Source organism: Ranitomeya imitator, chromosome 1 (genome assembly GCF_032444005.1).
Source record: "Ranitomeya imitator isolate aRanImi1 chromosome 1, aRanImi1.pri, whole genome shotgun sequence".
Classification (NCBI taxonomy): Eukaryota; Metazoa; Chordata; class Amphibia; order Anura; family Dendrobatidae; genus Ranitomeya; species Ranitomeya imitator.
The window spans coordinates 1105482460-1105501733 of record NC_091282.1 but is presented as its reverse complement, the minus strand read 5'-3'; the positions used below and the strand labels follow the sequence as shown (position 1 = coordinate 1105501733).

At 42.6% G+C, this 19274-nt stretch overlaps 1 protein-coding gene and 1 long non-coding RNA gene across 3 annotated transcripts in view; one reads left to right on the top strand and one right to left on the bottom strand.

Moving 5' to 3' along the window:
* The window catches only part of PDLIM3 (PDZ and LIM domain 3), a 77727-nt gene that overhangs the window by 31963 nt on the left and 26490 nt on the right, over positions 1–19274 (top strand). For both annotated transcript variants that reach the window (XM_069744336.1, XM_069744337.1), the window contains exons 2-3: positions 14899–15050; positions 16678–16750. In XM_069744336.1, coding sequence (XP_069600437.1) covers positions 14899–15050; positions 16678–16750 — 225 coding nt within the window. The remainder of the gene's footprint in view (positions 1–14898; positions 15051–16677; positions 16751–19274) is intronic.
* Positions 10256–19274, bottom strand: part of LOC138656955 (uncharacterized) — a 29108-nt gene continuing 20089 nt past the window's right edge. The window contains exons 2-3 of the long non-coding RNA XR_011316991.1: positions 18122–18210; positions 10256–11530 (exon numbers count right to left, since the gene is read on the bottom strand). This is a non-coding gene — a long non-coding RNA (uncharacterized lncRNA). The remainder of the gene's footprint in view (positions 11531–18121; positions 18211–19274) is intronic.

Genomic DNA, 19274 nt, shown 5'->3' with positions numbered 1-19274 from the left:
ACACACATACACACACACATACACACATTCAGCTTTATATAGTAGATAAAATAAAACAGGGAAGCGCCATAGCATTCACTAATAACATATTGATCCAGTTTCCAACTGAGTGGATGAAGCAGCAGTCTGGACATTGGATTCTCATACCAATCTCAGAGTTGTGCCTGTCATTCTGTATTGCTATTAATAAACCATTTTTTTTGCATTACATGACTGTTTTTATATGCTTTTAAACAAAGTCTTCTAGGCTATTTTGGCAATAACCAGGTCCATACATAAATATTGGCATATATAGTCAAAAGTAATATTCTATATATAAAGTAATATTCTATATGCATTACTAAAGTTATACAGTAATATTCTGTATGATAGATATGCTTGACTGCACTTACACTTTATGCTCCACAGAAGCTCTATATAGCAATAATGACTCACACAGACATTATCAGTTTTATTTAACATTATAGATATGATGAATTACACTTGTCACTTTACACTCTCTTGTAGTCATTGATATATATAAGGAGACCTTGGTTTGTTTATTTATTAGTTTGACAAAAATTGATTGTGGATGTTTCTGTATTACAGGTCAAACCATTCCAATGTGCCAAATATTGGTAATTTTCTAGATAGTATATATTTATTGACTCTAGATCTTTGCACCTGCTTAGCAGCACTATGTTTTCTTTAATTTGTGAATTTTTATATTCAATAATAAAGATAAATTATTATTTAAAATTTGCTCTGGTTTTTTGGCTTTTTCTCGTACTCACAGTAATGTGTTGAAAAAAATATAAAGTACCCCAAAATAATATCTACAGTATATATCTTAAATAGTCGATATTGACTTGTAGGATAGCTACGGTACTTCCAATATTCCAATAGGCGGCACTAGAGTTGAAGTCCTCTTCCTCTCTGTATGTAGAGTGTAGTTGCGTATTAAAATTCTGTGAAGCATTTGTAGGTTCAAAGTGCTCACGACTACCATAGATAAATTCCCTAGGATGTGCAGTTTTCGAAATGGAGTCACTTGTGATAGGTTTCTGTTGTTCTGGAACCTCAGGAACTCTGCAAATGCAACATGGAGTCTACACTCTATTTCAGCCAATTTTGCATTCCAAAAAACACCCCTTCCTTTCTGCGCCCTGCAGTTGCCAGGACGGTACTGTACTTTTTCATTTTAATGTTCCAATGCTATGCAGCTGTGGGTGTTGTGAATTCTGTGGCAAAGCTCCCACCTGTGGTCACAAGTGGTACTTCGGCTGATTCTCTCTGTGAGCTTCTGTTGGTGGAGGGAAGTGGTACTGCGGCTTCTGAGTTTCCTCCCTCAGGTGATCTGGTGAGGTCGTTAGGTGCTTCTCTACTTAACTCCACCTAATGCTTTGATCCTGGCTTCCTGTCAATGTTCCAGTGTTGGACTTGCTTTTCCCTGGATCATTCCTGTGGCCTGCTGCTCTGCATAGCTAAGTTCTTCTTTGCTATTTGTTTGCTATTTTTTCTGTCCAGCTTGTCTAATTTTTTGCTGGAAGCTCTGGGACGCAAAGGGTGTACCTCCGTGCTGTTAGTTCGGTACGGAGGGTCTTTTTGCCCCCTTTGCGTGGTTTTCTTTAGGGTTTTGTGTAGACCGCAAAGTTACCTTTTCTGTCCTCGCTCTGTTAAGAAAGTCGGGCCTCACTTTGCTGAATCTATTTCATCTCTACGTTTGTCTTTTCATCTTAACTCACAGTCATTATATGTGGGGGGCTGCCTTTTCCTTTGGGGTATTTCTCTGAGGCAAGGTAGGCTTATTTTCTATCTTCAGGCTAGTTACCGTATATACTCGAGTATAAGCCGACCCGAGTATAAGCCGACCCCCCTAATTTTGCCACAAAAAACTGGGAAAACTTATTGACTCGAGTATAAGCCTAGGGTAGAAAATGCAGCAGCTACCGGTGAATTTCAAAAATAAAAATAGATGCTCCATACCGTTCATTATTGCCCCATAGATGCTCCATATACAACTGTGCTATATAGAATGCTCTGCACCGTTCATTATGGCCCCATAGATGCTCCTTATAAAGCTGTGCCATATAGAATGCTCTGCACCGTTGATTATGGCCCCATAGATGCCCCTTATAATGCTGTGCCATATATGCTCTGCACCTTTGATTATGGCCCCATAAATGCTCCTTATAATGCTGTGCCATATATGCTCTGCACCTTTGATTATGGCCCCATAGATGCCCCTTATAATGCTGTGTCATATAGAATGCTCTGCACCTTTGATTATGGCCCCATAGATGCCCCTTATAATGCTGTGCCATATATGCTCTGCACCTTTGATTATGGCCCCATAGGTGCTCCTTATAAAGCTGTGCCATATATGCTCTGCACCTTTGATTATGGCCCCATAGGTGCTCCTTATAATGCTGTGCCATATATGCTCTGCACCTTTGATTATGGCCCCATAGGTGCTCCTTATAATGCTGTGCCATATATACTCTGCACCTTTGATTATGGCCCCATAGGTGCTCCTTATAATGCTGTGCCATATATACTCTGCACCTTTGATTATGGCCCCATAAATGCTCCTTATAATGCTGTGCCATATAGAATGCGGCTGCAATAAAAAAAAAAAAATCACATACTCACCTCTCTTCTCAGGACGCCAGCGCTTTCAATAATTACCTGCTCCTCGTGCAGCTCCGTCTCCAACACTGACGCTCAGCAGAGGGCGCGCACTGACTACTTCACAGCGCCCTCTAACCTGAGCGTCACTGCTAGAGGACGCTGCAGACAGAGCCGCACCGGAGCGAGGAGCAGGTGATTATAGCGCTGCGCTCCCCTTACCTGCTGCGGCGCGGTCCCTGCAGTCCCTGGCTTCTCCGGCGCTGCAGCTTCTTCCTGTAATTGAGCGGTCACATGGCACCGATCATTTACAGGAATGAATATGCGGCTCCTCCCCTATGGGGGTGGAGCCGCCTATTCATTTCTGTAATGAGCGGTGCCATGTGACCGCTCAGTACAGGAAGAATCTGCAGCGCCGGAGAAGCCAGGGACTGCAGGGACCGCGCCGCAGCAGGTAAGTATGACTACACAGCCCCCGCTCCCCCTCCCCTGCCGACACCCGGGTATATGACTCGAGTATAAGCCGAGAGGGGGACTTTCAGCCCAAAAAAATGGGCTGAAAATCTCGGCTTATACTCGAGTATATACGGTAGTTTCTCAGGCTGTGCCGAGTTGCATAGGCAGAGTTAGGCGCAATCCACGGCTGCCTCTAGTGTTGTTTGGAGAGGATTAGGGATTGCGGTCTGCAGAGTTCCCACGTCTCAGAGCTCGTTCTATGATTTTGGGTTATTGTCAGATCACTGTATGTGCTCTGACCGCTATGTCCATTGAGGTACTGAATTGCCTTTCATAACAGTACAGGAAGCCAAAAGTACTAATGATTCTCAATAGAGGGAAAAAAGAAGTTCTGAGACCATATTTTTTTCTTTGCACTGTGTTTTGCCTTTTTTTTCCCCTAGACATTTGGGTGGTTCAGTACACAGGTGTAGCGATGGACATTAGAAGTCTGTCTTCATCTGTGGATCAGCTCTCGGCAAGAGTACAAAAGATTCAAGACACTATTGATCAGAAATCTATGTTAGAACCAAGAATTCCTATTCCTGATTTGTTTTTTGGAGATAGAACTAAGTTTCTGAGTTTCAAAAATAATTGTAAATTATTTCTGGCCTTGAAACCTCGCTCCTCTGGTGATCCAGTTCAACAGGTTTTGATTGTTATTTCTTTTTTGCGCGGCGACCCTCAGGACTGGGCATTTTCTCTTGCGCCAGGAGATCCTGCATTGAGTAATATCGATGCGTTTTTCCTGGCGCTCGGATTGCTGTACGATGAACCTAATTCAGTAGATCAGGCAGAGAAAAATTTGCTGGCTCTTTGTCAGGGTCAGGATGAGATAGAGGTATATTGTCAGAAATTTAGAAAGTGGTCCGTGCTCACTCAATGGAATGAATCTGCGCTGGCAGCTATGTTCAGAAAGGGTCTCTCTGAAGCCCTTAAGGATGTCATGGTGGGATTTCCTATGCCTGCTGGTTTGAATGAGTCTATGTCTTTGGCCATTCAGATCGGTCGACGCTTGCGTGAGCGTAAATCTGTGCACCATTTGGCGGTATTACCTGAGCTTAAACCTGAGCCTATGCAGTGCGATAGGACTTTGACCAGAGTTGAACGGCAAGAACACAGACGTCTGAATGGGCTGTGTTTCTACTGTGGTGATTCCACTCATGCTATCTCTGATTGTCCTAAGCGCACTAAGCGGTTCGCTAGGTCTGCCACCATTGGTACGGTACAGTCAAAATTTCTTCTGTCTGTTACCTTGATCTGCTCTTTGTCATCGTATTCTGTCATGGCATTTGTGGATTCAGGCGCTGCCCTGAATTTGATGGACTTGGAGTATGCTAAGCGTTGTGGGTTTCTCTTAGAGCCCTTGCAGTGTCCTATTCCATTGAGAGGAATTGATGCCACGCCTTTGGCCAAGAATAAGCCTCAATACTGGACCCAGCTGACCATGTGCATGGCTCCTGCACATCAGGAGGTTATTCGCTTTCTGGTGTTGCATAATCTGCATGATGTGGTCGTGTTGGGGTTGCCATGGCTACAAGCCCATAATCCAGTATTAGATTGGAAATCCATGTCGGTGTCCAGCTGGGGTTGTCAGGGGGTACATGGTGATGTTCCATTTCTGTCAATTTCGTCATCCACCCCTTCTAAGGTTCCAGAGTTCTTGTCTGATTACCAGGATGTATTTGATGAGCCCAAGTCCGATGCCCTACCTCCGCATAGGGATTGTGATTGTGCTATCAATTTGATTCCTGGTAGTAAATTCCCAAAAGGTCGACTGTTTAATTTATCCGTGCCTGAGCACGCCGCTATGCGCAGTTATGTGAAGGAATCCCTGGAGAAGGGGCATATTCGCCCGTCATCGTCACCATTAGGAGCAGGGTTCTTTTTTGTAGCCAAGAAGGATGGTTCGCTGAGACCTTGTATAGATTACCGCCTTCTAAATAAGATCACGGTTAAATTTCAGTACCCCTTGCCATTGTTATCTGATTTGTTTGCTCGGATTAAGGGGGCTAGTTGGTTCACCAAGATAGATCTTCGTGGTGCGTATAATCTGGTGCGAATCAGGCGAGGAGATGAATGGAAAACTGCATTTAATACGCCCGAGGGTCATTTTGAGTATCTAGTGATGCCATTCGGACTTGCCAATGCTCCATCAGTGTTTCAGTCCTTTATGCATGACATCTTCCGAGAGTACCTGGATAAATTCCTGATTGTGTACTTGGATGACATTTTGATCTTCTCGGATGATTGGGAGTCTCATGTGAAGCAGGTCAGAACAGTTTTTCAGGTCCTGCGTGCTAATTCTTTGTTTGTGAAGGGATCAAAGTGTCTCTTTGGTGTGCAGAAGGTTTCATTTTTGGGGTTCATCTTTTCCCCTTCTACTATCGAGATGGATCCTGTTAAGGTCCAAGCCATCCATGATTGGACTCAGCCGACATCTCTGAAAAGTCTACAAAAGTTCCTGGGCTTTGCTAATTTTTATCGTTGCTTCATCTGCAATTTTTCTAGTATTGCCAAACCATTGACCGATTTGACCAAGAAGGGTGCTGATTTGGTTAATTGGTCTTCTGCTGCTGTGGAAGCTTTTCAAGACTTGAAGCGTCGTTTTTCTTCTGCCCCTGTGTTGTGTCAACCAGATGTTTCTCTTCCGTTCCAGGTCGAGGTTGATGCTTCTGAGATTGGAGCAGGGGCTGTTTTGTCGCAGAGAGGTTCTGATTGCTCAGTGATGAAACCATGCGCTTTTTTTTCCAGGAAGTTTTCGCCTGCTGAGCGAAATTATGATGTGGGCAACCGAGAGTTGCTGGCCATGAAGTGGGCATTCGAGGAGTGGCGTCATTGGCTTGAAGGAGCTAAGCATCGCGTGGTGGTATTGACTGATCATAAGAACTTGACTTATCTTGAGTCTGCTAAGCGGTTGAATCCTAGACAGGCTCGTTGGTCGCTGTTTTTTGCCCGTTTTGACTTTGTGATTTCGTACCTTCCGGGCTCTAAAAATGTGAAGGCGGATGCTCTGTCTAGGAGTTTTGTGCCCGACTCTCCGGGTTTGTCTGAGCCGGGGGGTATCCTCAAGGAAGGAGTAATTGTGTCTGCCATCTCCCCTGATTTGCGGCGGGTGCTGCAAAAATTTCAGGCTAATAAACCTGATCGTTGTCCAGCGGAGAGACTGTTTGTCCCTGATAAGTGGACCAATAAAGTTATCTCTGAGGTTCATTGTTCGGTGTTGGCTGGTCATCCTGGAATCTTTGGTACCAGAGAGTTAGTGGCTAGATCCTTTTGGTGGCCGTCTCTGTCGCGGGATGTGCGTACTTTTGTGCAGTCCTGTGGGATTTGTGCTCGGGCTAAGCCCTGCTGTTCTCGTGCCAGTGGGTTGCTTTTGCCCTTGCCGGTCCCGAAGAGGCCTTGGACACATATCTCTATGGATTTTATTTCTGATCTTCCCGTTTCTCAAAAGATGTCAGTCATTTGGGTGGTCTGTGATCGCTTTTTTAAGATGGTCCATTTGGTACCCTTGTCTAAATTGCCTTCCTCCTCTGATTTGGTGCCATTGTTCTTCCAGCATGTGGTTCGTTTACATGGCATTCCAGAGAATATCGTTTCTGACAGAGGTTCCCAGTTTGTTTCAAGGTTTTGGCGAGCCTTTTGTGGTAGGATGGGCATTGACTTGTCTTTTTCCTCGGCTTTCCATCCTCAGACTAATGGCCAGACCGAACGAACCAATCAGACCTTGGAAACATATCTGAGATGCTTTGTTTCTGCCGATCAGGATGACTGGGTGTCCTTTTTGCCTTTGGCTGAGTTCGCCCTTAATAATCGGGCCAGCTCGGCTACCTTGGTTTCGCCATTTTTCTGCAATTCTGGGTTCCATCCTCGTTTCTCTTCAGGACAGGTTGAGTCTTCGGACTGTCCTGGTGTGGATACTGTGGTGGACAGGTTGCAGCAGATTTGGACTCATGTAGTGGACAATTTGACCTTGTCCCAGGAGAAGGCTCAATGTTTCGCTAATCGCAGACGCCGTGTGGGTCCCCGACTTCGTGTTGGGGATCTGGTTTGGTTATCTTCTCGTCATATTCCTATGAAGGTTTCCTCTCCTAAGTTTAAACCTCGTTTCATTGGTCCGTATAGGATTTCTGAGGTTCTTAATCCTGTGTCTTTTCGTCTGACCCTTCCAGATTCTTTTTCCATACATAACGTATTCCATAGGTCATTGTTGCGGAGATACGTGGCACCTATGGTTCCATCTGTTGATCCTCCTGCCCCGGTTTTGGTGGAGAGGGAATTGGAGTATATTGTGGAGAAGATTTTGGATTCTCGTGTTTCTAGACGGAAACTCCAGTATCTGGTTAAATGGAAGGGTTATGCTCAGGAAGATAATTCCTGGGTTTTTGCCTCTGATGTCCATGCTCCCGATCTTGTTCGTGCCTTTCATGTGGCTCATCCTGGTCGGCCTGGGGGCTCTGGTGAGGGTTCGGTGACCCCTCCTCAAGGGGGGGTACTGTTGTGAATTCTGTGGCAAAGCTCCCTCCTGTGGTCACAAGTGGTACTTTGGCTGATTCTCTCTGTGAGCTTCTGTTGGTGGAGGGAAGTGGTACTGCGGCTTCTGAGTTTCCTCCCTCAGGTGATCTGGTGAGGTCGTTAGGTGCTTCTCTACTTAACTCCACCTAATGCTTTGATCCTGGCTTCCTGTCAATGTTCCAGTGTTGGACTTGCTTTTCCCTGGATCATTCCTGTGGCCTGCTGCTCTGCATAGCTAAGTTCTTCTTTGCTATTTGTTTGCTATTTTTTCTGTCCAGCTTGTCTAATTTTTTGCTGGAAGCTCTGGGACGCAAAGGGTGTACCTCCGTGCCGTTAGTTCGGTACGGAGGGTCTTTTTGCCCCCTTTGCGTGGTTTTCTTTAGGGTTTTGTGTAGACCGCAAAGTTACCTTTTCTGTCCTCGCTCTGTTAAGAAAGTCGGGCATCACTTTGCTGAATCTATTTCATCTCTACGTTTGTCTTTTCATCTTAACTCACAGTAATTATATGTGGGGGGCTGCCTTTTCCTTTGGGGTATTTCTCTGAGGCAAGGTAGGCTTATTTTCTATCTTCAGGCTAGTTAGTTTCTCAGGCTGTGCCGAGTTGCATAGGCAGAGTTAGGCGCAATCCACGGCTGCCTCTAGTGTTGTTTGGAGAGGATTAGGGATTGCGGTCTGCAGAGTTCCGACGTCTCAGAGCTCGTTCTATGATTTTGGGTTATTGTCAGATCACTGTATGTGCTCTGACCGCTATGTCCATTGTGGTACTGAATTGCCTTTCATAACATGTGGGTCAAAAATGCTCACCACACCCCTAGATGAATTCTTTGATGGGTCATTGCTAAAATGAGGTAACTTTTGTGGGGATCTCTGATATTTCTGGCACTTCGAGTACTCTGCAAATGTGATACTATCTCTCCAATCTATTCCAAACCTATTTGTAAGCTAAAAATTAAATAGCCCCCATTCCGTTCTAAGCCCTTCCATGGGCCTGAACAATAACGGAGTCTTGCCATGTTCAGCAGAAATTGTGTAACACACTGATGTCTCTATTCTCCGTTTACCCCTTCTAATATTGAATAATTTGGGGCTTAAGCAATATTTTAGTGTAAAAATTTTACATTTCCCATTCCATTTTTTTTTGTTAATTCCCATGACTCAATTGAAACTTTTACAGATTTGCAGATAGACTACCATTTGCCTACGCATGGTAGACGAATTGTAATTGATATTTATTGACTGTCTTGTGTGGTTTAAAAGTATACTGTCTTTCTGATTTAAAGGTATACAGTAAGTACTTAGTGTTTGAAAAATGCTTATTTTACATACAAACATATGAACCTAAATTTACTACTAACATAAAGTACAATGTGACACAACAAAAACAAACTCTCAGAATCACTGGAATATGTAGAGCAATTTCAGAGTTTTTCCCACATAGCAAATTATTCACACTTTAGATTTGAAACATGGGGCTTGGTTGTTAAGCCAAAAATTGGCTCAGTCACTAAGGGGTTAAAAGTCTGTACAGGAGAATGCTATTGATAATAGTATTAGGTTGGATTCACATTGGATTTTGCCAGAGGCATAAATGATTTCTTAGAACAACATAACATTTAGACAAAAGCATAAAATACATGTAAATGTTGATGCAGTCTGACTTGAATTTGCCTAATCCAAATGAAAGTAAATAATATAGTTTCAGATTACTGCATTTCACAGTAATGGAGAAGAAAAAGGTTAGTCTCAAAAAAGGCCTTTAAAGGTATTACAGAATGCTGTAGATAAGCCCCTGATGTTGGTGGCCTTAGCTCATATACGATTTTTGGGGTGACAGATTCCCTTTAACAGCATAAATGTTTCCAGATATAGCAAAGGAAAAAAAATCCTAGTACTTTATTGATTTTCCTTAATCTTTATACTGTATAATTGATTGAATGAAAGAGGTGTAATTCTTAAACAGAATAAATTTAGACTGCACAATTATAACAAGGTGCTGAGTGGTGGCCGAGGGAGAGATACTTGTCTCCTGTTGGCACGTTACATGAAAGTGTGGGTCGTGATTGGGTGTGTGGACTTGTGCTGTAAGGGCATTACATCCATGCAAGCTGCATGCAACCAATGTTGCTGGCTGGACAGGACCAGATGTTTGACAGTTAAGGGAGGAAGACTACCATTTCAAAATAAACTTTTTGCTGGACATTAACTTAGGGAGAGTAATATAAAGTAGATAGTGGGTACATATCTTCTCAAACGTTTAATTTATAATGTGTAACATTTTCCTTTCCTCTCCTTTCCTTTCTCTTCTCTCTCTCTACTTGTCCTCTGTCTTCACTATTTCACAATCCAACTAGCAAGAGTACACGTGTGTGCAGTCGTATTTCCGGGAACTGACTCAATGGAGAAGATGGAGACATTTTTCTCTCCATCGTCTCCTCATCCGAAAGAAGTGGATCACACTCTGATCCGACTCTTATCAGAGTGTGATTAGCATAATTGATAGGATTTTCTCAGATAACAAAAAATACGCTAGTCAGCTTTAGAGATTTTTTTTTATATAAGATGTTCAACCTAGAGAGAAATTATCTCGTCTTTTGTGCTCAACATATCCATATCAAATGTGCTGTTTTGCGCCTTTGTTGTGAAAAATAGCTTTTATTTGCTATCCTGTCAGTGTGAATCAATCACATGAAACTCAACATTTTAGCTATCAATTAGGCTTTGAAAAGAAATCTATTCTCAATCTTGATTGAGGAGCCAGCTTCAGAGTCTGCAATGTACAGTACATTAGTGCTGAATGGTTTCTTTAAGATGAATGTGGAGTAGTCCTTCTGACCTTGCCCTTATGAACCTGTCATCAAGTTATCAAATAACACTTGAGCTTCTCATCCTCAAGGTTGCAGTGATGGATGATACAGTACGTGCAAAGGAAAAGTATGAAATTTGAGATTGGTAATAGATCCATAAATTAACAAACACCCTGAGTACCATATAGGAAGGATATAATGGAATTTGCATAAAGATTTGCTGCTGAATACCTGAAGGCCTCATTCAGACATCAGTTTTTTTGAAGTACGAGAAAAACAGACCAAGTTTCATCAGTGACTTCCATGAGAGTTTCATCAGAGTTAGGTCAAAGTTTCAGCAGTTTTTTTCACTGATGAGAAAAAAGCGCTTTTCCACCTACTCCTATCAGTCAGTGAAAAATGTATAGCACATAGATGGTATCGGAGTTCTGTCTGATTTTTTTCAAAAGTCTTTCATTGACGAGATTAATCCAATACTCGGATCAATATCAGACATGTCTCCGCGATTTTGCATGGACCACTCACTCGGTTAGAGTAAAAAAAAAATCACAGGTCCCATACATTGTCATACAGTAGTTATGAGTGGTATCTCTGGAAAAAAGAATCCGCATAGCACAGGTACGTGAAAAACTGGAAGGTTAGTCAAGTAGCAGAAAAACATTGCTGATATCTGTAGGAGAGCTCCAGTTCTGGAGGAATTGAGGTGTCCTAGTATTACATGTAGGAAAAATACCTACTGGCCATAGCTTTCCATTGCGAAAATCAAAAGATACCAGAAGTCGTTGAGGCTGATTGCTTATTGACAGCATTGTCTGATGAGCCTTTCAAGGACTTTGGAACAAAAACACCCTATGAACTTGTTGTCTCTGAAGCTTTGCTGTCTCTAATGAATATTTATCAATACCATAAATAAGATTATGGAGGTCTCCAAAATACGATGCTTCTGTACTAAGGAACTACGAGAAGGTGCTGCTGTGACTACTGGAGAAAATATAGGGAGGGTCTAGTTTGGACTGCTGGAGGAGAGGAGGCTGCTGTAATTGTTGGAAAAATTATGTATGGCTTTGCTGAGCCTATTGGATAAGTGGCGTGTCTGCTCTAATGACTACCTAAAGGAGGAAATAGAAAGAGAGAGTGAAGAACAAACATACATGAGAATGATCTTACATTAAACATTACAATACTATAAATTCACTCAGATTTACCTTTAACAGTTGGGTATACAGATAATAAGGCAGGGCAGACATAAGGAATCACCTTAAAATAGTGGTCTGGCACCTAAAATGTCCTAAATATCTATCCTTACACACTAACCACTTTTGTCATTTGCTTTATCATACAACACTACACTTTTCCCTATCTAGCTAATCCATAAATGTGTTTTTTTACTCTACTTCCTGAGATGTTTCGTTTGAGATTAATCTCAAATGTGATGTTACAGGAGGCTGGGGCTGCACTCACTCCCCACAGTGACCATCGCCCCTCCTGGAACAGGACGTCACAGAAGGCAGTGCTGTAGTGACTTCTTTCAGTTTTTTTAGCGCGGAGATGGAAGCAGAATGCCGATGCTGCACTCACATCTCGCACAGAGTTCATCACCTAGGATGCAGGATGTGTTCAGAGGGGGTGGCGATGCAAAACACTAGTGAGTAACTGCACAATGCCCCCTGTGATGGACTGTTCCCGGAGGGGAAATGGATGTTGTAGTAAGTGAGTGCAGCTCCAGCCTCCTGTGACCTCATGTTTGAAACTTCTCTCAAACAAAACATCACAGGAAGGGAAGTTAGAAAAAAACATTTACTGGGATTAGCTAGATAAGGAGAAGTGTAGGATATTTTGTAATAAAACAAAATAGAAAAGTGGTTAGGGTATAAGCAGGGCCGGTGACAGCACCTGGCGCACCCGGGCAAGTGCCGGGGCCCTGACGAGATGGGGGGGCCCACTCACGTTGTCATAGAGCCATCTGGCCGCTTGCCCTTTCAATTTGCGGGCACGGAGGTCTTACAGGTGCGGGTAGTGGGAGCTGGCACAAGCATCTTCTCCGTTCGTGCAGGGCCAGGCTGGCAGGCACATAGGGCTTAAGAACGCAGCTAGCGTGATATTGTTTGTGGGCGGAGAGAGTACGTTCTCCTGCTCTGCTCTCCTGCCCCTGGCTGCAGTGCTGAACTTATAAGGCAGATTCTCGAGGAGCTCCTACCCGCACCTGAGTGAGTGCAATGATATCACTGTATTCTGGCAGTCTGGGTGAGCTGGGGGGGCCATGGGCTGGGCGGCCGCAGCTGAGCTGCTGAAGTATATTATATACTTCAGCAGCCGCCCAGCCCAGGCCCCCAGCACCTGTCCTGTATATGTATATACTGTATCTATACAGCCTGTATAGATACAGTATATATAATATATATATACAGGACAGGTGCTGGGGGCCTGGGCTGGGCGGCTGTTAAAGTATATACACTGTACAGTACCACTCCCCCTGTATATATACACTGCACAGTACCTCTCCCCTGTATATATACACTGCACAGTACCACTCCTCCTGTATATATACACCGCACAGTACCTCTCCCCTGTATATATACACTGTACAGTACCACTCCCCCTGTATATATACACTGCACAGTACCACTCCCCCTGTATATATACACTACACAGTACCACTCCTCCTGTATATATACTGCAGCACAGTACAACTCCTCACGTCCTGTATATATACACTGCACAGTACTGCTCCTCCTGTCCTGTATATATACACTGTAAAATTTACAATAGCTATCACTCACGTAAGAAGTGAAATCTGGCATTGTACTATATAGCTATATTTCTCTGCTGTATCTGGGCATCATGAGTCGTGGTATGTGTTAAAGGGGGGGGCACTGAAACTCTTTCGCCCGGAGCCCTCAAAACCCTGGAGCCGACCCTGGGTGTAAGGATAGATATTTAGAAACTACATTTTAGGTGCCGGACCTCCCCTTTAAGGTAATTCCTGTTCATGCAATTTGAACAGAGTTTAGGCAAACTCAAAAAACAATTGCCATTAGTGAATATAATATTACTTCTATTCTTTTAGATTGGTATTTTTACAATGAGGTTATGTTCTCATGTACTCTCCACACTTTAATCTGCAGCAAACATGTCCTATTGTTTTAACCCCTTCACGCCGCAGCCCATTTTCGTTTTTTCGCTGCTGTTTTTCCCTCCCCTTCTTCCCATAACGATTTTATTTTTCTGTCCACATAGACATAGAGTTGTACTATTGAATGACACTATTCATTTTGCCATATAGAGTACTCGAAATCGGAAAAACAATTCTAAGTGAAATTGTGAAAAAACCCCACTATTCTGACATTGTTTTTTGGGAATTGTTTTTACGGTGTAAATTTTGTGGTAAAATTGATCATGCAGTATGATTCTGCTTATCAATATGATTAGGTCGATACCAAACATGTCCAGTTTTTTTAGTGGTGAAAAAAAATCTGAAGTTTGCAAAAAGAAATTTTGGGGAGTTGTGCTGCCATTTCCTGAGATCCATAACATTTTTATTTTTCATCTGATAGAACTATATGATACCTTATTATTTGCAAGACAAGACAACGTATCCATTAGCACCTTTTTGTGATAGATGTGGCTTTTTGATCGCTTGTTACAGTATTTTTTGTGGCACTGGTCGTTCCTGAATTTTTCTTCCATGTATGGTGTTTACCGATCAGGTTAATTGTTTTAATAATTTGATAGATCGGACTCTTCTAAATGCGGCGATACCACATATGTATATGATTTTAATATTTTTACTTCCACTGGGGGGAAAGTGGGTTGATTCGAACTTTTATCTTTTTTTAAATTCTTTTCATGTTTTTTTTAAAGTTTTTTTTATTTTTATAGATTTTGTTAGCTTGTGCTATATGCGGCAGCTTCAGCATTGCTGAATATAGCAGAAATCACAGTCTTCTTTGATACTCTGCCACGGGCAGGGTTTCAATGGGGTTCCATAATGACAGTCACGGGGGTCATCAGCTGACCCTCGGCTGTCATGACAACCCACCGGCGACCCGCGATCACGTCACGGGCACGCCGATGGGTGGAAGATGGAACGTTTGAGCTCGTCGGCACAAGTTAAATGCCTCTTCGCTCCACCTGCGATTTTTAGCGGCAGGTTCTGGCTGTAATACACAGCCATCGCCTGCCAGGTATGGGGTGGGCTCGCTGTGTTAGCCCAATCCATACACCAGCTTCTGACTTTTGCCATATTGATACGACGTATATCATGAAAGGGTTAATGAAAAACCAGAGCTGCTGTTCATACACCTGCAGTGCAGTTTCCAAAGCTGCTTCAGTAAATTACATGTCATTGTGCCTTAAAACAGTAGCAAGTAGTCGTCCATGGCAGTATAAACTGCAAACCTTCAGCAGAAAAAAAAAAAAGAGGTTCTGCTGTCAGATTTTTCACGTATGTACTCAAGTAATATGTTTGTTTTTGCAGATAACACCCGGAAGTAAATCTTCTCTTGCTAATTTGTCCCCTGGAGATGTGATACTCGCCATTGATGGATACAGCACTGATACTATGACGCACGCTGAAGCACAGGAAAGGATTAAAGCTGCAACTGACCAGCTCTGTCTAAAGATTGACAGGTATACATTGGCAGTCTGCTCGGGATTAGAGCAGCCTGCAGGACTTACAGGGTCAGTTACCAATGTGAAGCCAGAGCTCTTAGTGCCCATTACAGTGTGAAGTTTTCTCGAGAGCAGCGCTTCAATTTAACCTACATCAGCAGTGTCAAATGTATGAAACATTATGATAATCTCTCTGGCTGCACCCGAGCTATTAATAATAACCACCGTTATAAATACATTTAGATAAAGATCATGTAATAGATAAGAATGTTGTCTTTAAGAACACCGGTATTTCCTGACTTTAATATTTATTTCCAATAATGAAAAATGCTTGGGTGATCCCTACGTGATGATATTGTTGCCAAAATACATTAACTATAATGAGCCCTGTGTATGTGTGGGATATATATATATATATATATATATACACACACATACACACATAATCACATGGAGCTACTTTGACTCCATTAAATGGAATCTGTCATTCAAAAGATTGCTATCCCAGGTAAGAGCTGACAAAACATCAGGTCGCATTTGGACCAGTGTTATGCCATGGGGCTGAGCACATGTCCAATTGATTTCTCGGACAGAGCCGGTTCGAGGGGGAAAAGAAAAATCACCACATGTCTGAGCTTGATTCAATATTCGGATCAGAGTCAGTCATGCAAGTCAATAAGTGCGTGGAATTGGAAAACATCCAACTGCACTCTGACAATAGGTGACTGCAGTCTGATTTCCAAGGACTTACAGAATGGAGAAGATGGAGATTTTTTTTTCTCCCCATCTTCTGCTCATGCGAGAGAATTGGAGCTCACTATGATCACACAATGATCAGAGATTGATCAGACTGTGATTTGCATAATCGTCCCAATTCTCTCGGATGAGAAAACATACTGGGGTGTGACCCTAGCCTAATGCTGAACCGGCTGTTAGTCAGTGCCGGGGCATGGCTACAGCCACCACTCACTATGCACTGAAGGACCGAGGATGATGGGAGGAATAAAGCTCATTTCCTCCTGGCAGCGGGGCTCTCAGTGTGGGCCCCGGGAAGCTTCAGATGACTATTAACGTGAGGATAAACCCCATGTTCATAGCATTTGTTTACATGACAGGTTCCCTTGAAATTCATGTCACTCGACAGACCTGACTTCAGAGAAAGTGACAAGAAACTCCGATTCTCTTGGTCAGTTGAGATCCACCAAGCAATCTTTATCATCTATCCTATTAAGATATAAATATTTTAGGTTGCATTAAAAGAATCACCATGATAAAAGCGGCATTTGAGGAGCTAAAAATCAATGCAGAAATGCCTTTTCAATCCATATTTTAAACCATGGTCATTTTTGAGGAAGAGTGCAAGATGTTCTTACAGTACTCTAGCCGTGCTGGGCGTTTGATGGAAAGGAGAGATGTCATTATATGACTGGACCAATACTCAAGAAAGAGAGCTCTTATGTCTGCAATGCTGTACAACATGGTTAGCATGCGTGCAGAATATGCAATAATTATCTATTATTTGGATGAAATTGCAACTTATTTTATTATAATATTCTGAACTAGCTCAGCATCCTTACATGTCTGGCTGAAGTTACAGACTATTATTGAAGTCAATGAATTTCTAAAAGTGTACATTTATCTTCAGAGCGGAAACAAGGATGTGGTCTCCGAACATTTGTGAAGATCCATATAAAATTAACCTTGAAGCTGAACCACAGGTAAGAAAAACTTATTCTGCGGATTTCTACGGAAATACTGATGTCACATGAATGGTCCGTAGTCTCTGACTAAGACCACGTGCACACATTCAGTATTTGGGCTGGATTTTACCTCAGTATTTGTCAGCCAAAACCAGGAGAGGAACAATCAGAGGAAAATTATAATAGAAACACGTCACCACTTCTGTATTTATCAACCACTGGATTTGGCTTATAAATAATGACCAAATACTGAATGTGTGAACGCGGCCTTAGTTATAGCTAAACATTTTTCATTTACTACTAGAGAGGAAATCAAACAAGCACACAGGGATCATAGGAACTCCCTGCAGATACTGCAGTAGTCAGAGCTGTATAATATTATATATACACGCACAAATGCTGCTGCCCTGGCAACATTGTATGAATACACCTTAAGGCTGCTGTCACACTAGCAGTATTTGGTCAGTATTTTGCCTCAGTATTTGTAGCCAAATCCAGGAGTGGAACAAATAGAGGAAAAGTATAATAGAAACATATGCACCACTTCTGCATTTATCACCCACTCCTGGTTTTGGCTACAAATACTGATGGAAAATACTGACCAAATACTGAATGTGTGAACGTGGCCTAAGGGCTCGCTTACATTGGATGATGTTTTGTTGGACCGCCCTTGGATCAATGTTATACTATGAGGCAGTGCTGATCAGCATTTTTTTTTTCATACCAATTCGGCATGAGAAAAAAAAAAATCACAGCATGTTGTGGTTTGCAGTGCAAATCAGAGGGTCCCCACCCATTTATGTCAATGCAAGTCTATGGATGAAGGCAATCATTGGATTGAATGTTGATGAGATCCGAGTGCAGTCTGATTTTCGTGGACTCACAGGATGGAGAAAATGGAGTAATTCTCCGTCTTCTCGTGACAGTGTGCTCCGAATCTCTCATCAGAGAGAATGGGATCACAGTAAGCTGGCACGTGGATCAAACTCGAATCAGAGTCATTAACATCGACCCGATTCTCTGGCATGAGAGAATATCAGCTCATGTGAGCGAGCCTACGAAGTTGGCAAGCAAATTCTTTGGAGATGAAAAGGTGTAAATAATCTTATGACACTTGCAAAAGTTTGTATCATGTCAGTACTGTTCGAGTCATTCGTTGCAATAGCAAGATTGTGTTACTAAAATTGGCTGCAATCAACTAAAATAATACCACTAAGCAGTGCTAAATAGATCAACTCATACTGTCATGCAGAGCACAGCTATAGTTCCTCTACATTACCAGTGGCAAAGTAATATCACCAGCAAATTATACCACATACAAATCCAACATAATTACACCATACAAAGCTCCAAAAAATACTGCCATCCTTCACTCATATAGGCACTCACATGTTGGATCAGGGACGTCCTTGAGCAGTGTTAGACTTCATATTTGGCCTCATTCAGATGTCCGTGTTGCATGTCCATGTTCTAACATACTATCAAACAAAGGATTAAAAAAACAACAATATTTTACCATCTCATGATATTATCATATAAAACTTTACTTTTATCATATATATTATTATGTTAGCACCAATGTGTCAAATGTCACACACTAACGGAGAATCTTGCACATTTTATGTGATTTTTTTTATATTGAAATTCATTCATAAATGTATTTTATGCCAAGAGGTTACACTCCTGCGTTTTTAAAGGAAATCTGTCAGGTAATTTTTGAGGACCCTACTGATAGTATCCTGAAATAGGGCTTGGGCAGTTTTTCAGGATATGTAACATGTATTTTTGCATGTCGACCTGTTGTGTTGCTGTTGCTGTAACCCCCGGAAAATGTATCCTGGGACTTGCCATCTGCTCTCTTGACCAGAGTGTGATAGCTGCATAAAAATACATGCGGTCACTCTCAGGTCACGAGAGCCGACGTCCAGCCCAAGGATTGTGATGCAAGTCTTGGGTGAGTAATACGGCAGTAGGACTGAATCGGTGAGGCTGGTGCAGGGGGGTGGATGGGATTATGGCGAGGGAAGGGGTGAATATTGATTTCACATTTACATGCACACCGGCTAGCCAAGCGTATGTAAATGCAAAATGAATATTCACTTTTTCCACCGCCAATTATCCAGGCTACCCCTCTGCGTCGGCATCACTGTTTGAGTGCCGTCAGACTGCCATATTACTCGCAATCCTCGGGCTGGACGTCTGCTCTCTGACCTGAGCATGACAACATGTATTTCTATGCAGCTGTCACTCACCAGTCAGGAGAGCTGACGACCAGTCTGAGGATAGGGACACGATCCTCGGGCATACAGCAGTCTGTCTGAATCCGTGGCACCGGCAGAGGGGCGAGTGGGATTATGGATGGGGGAAAAGGTGAATAATCATTTGGCATTAACATATGTTTGACTTGCCGGAGCACGACAATACATTTTCAAGGGCTTACAGCAACACAACTGGATATCGTACATCAATAAGTTACATATCTTAAAAGGGCAGCCCGAGCCCTATTTTAGGATACTATTAGTAGGGTCTGCAAATATGACCC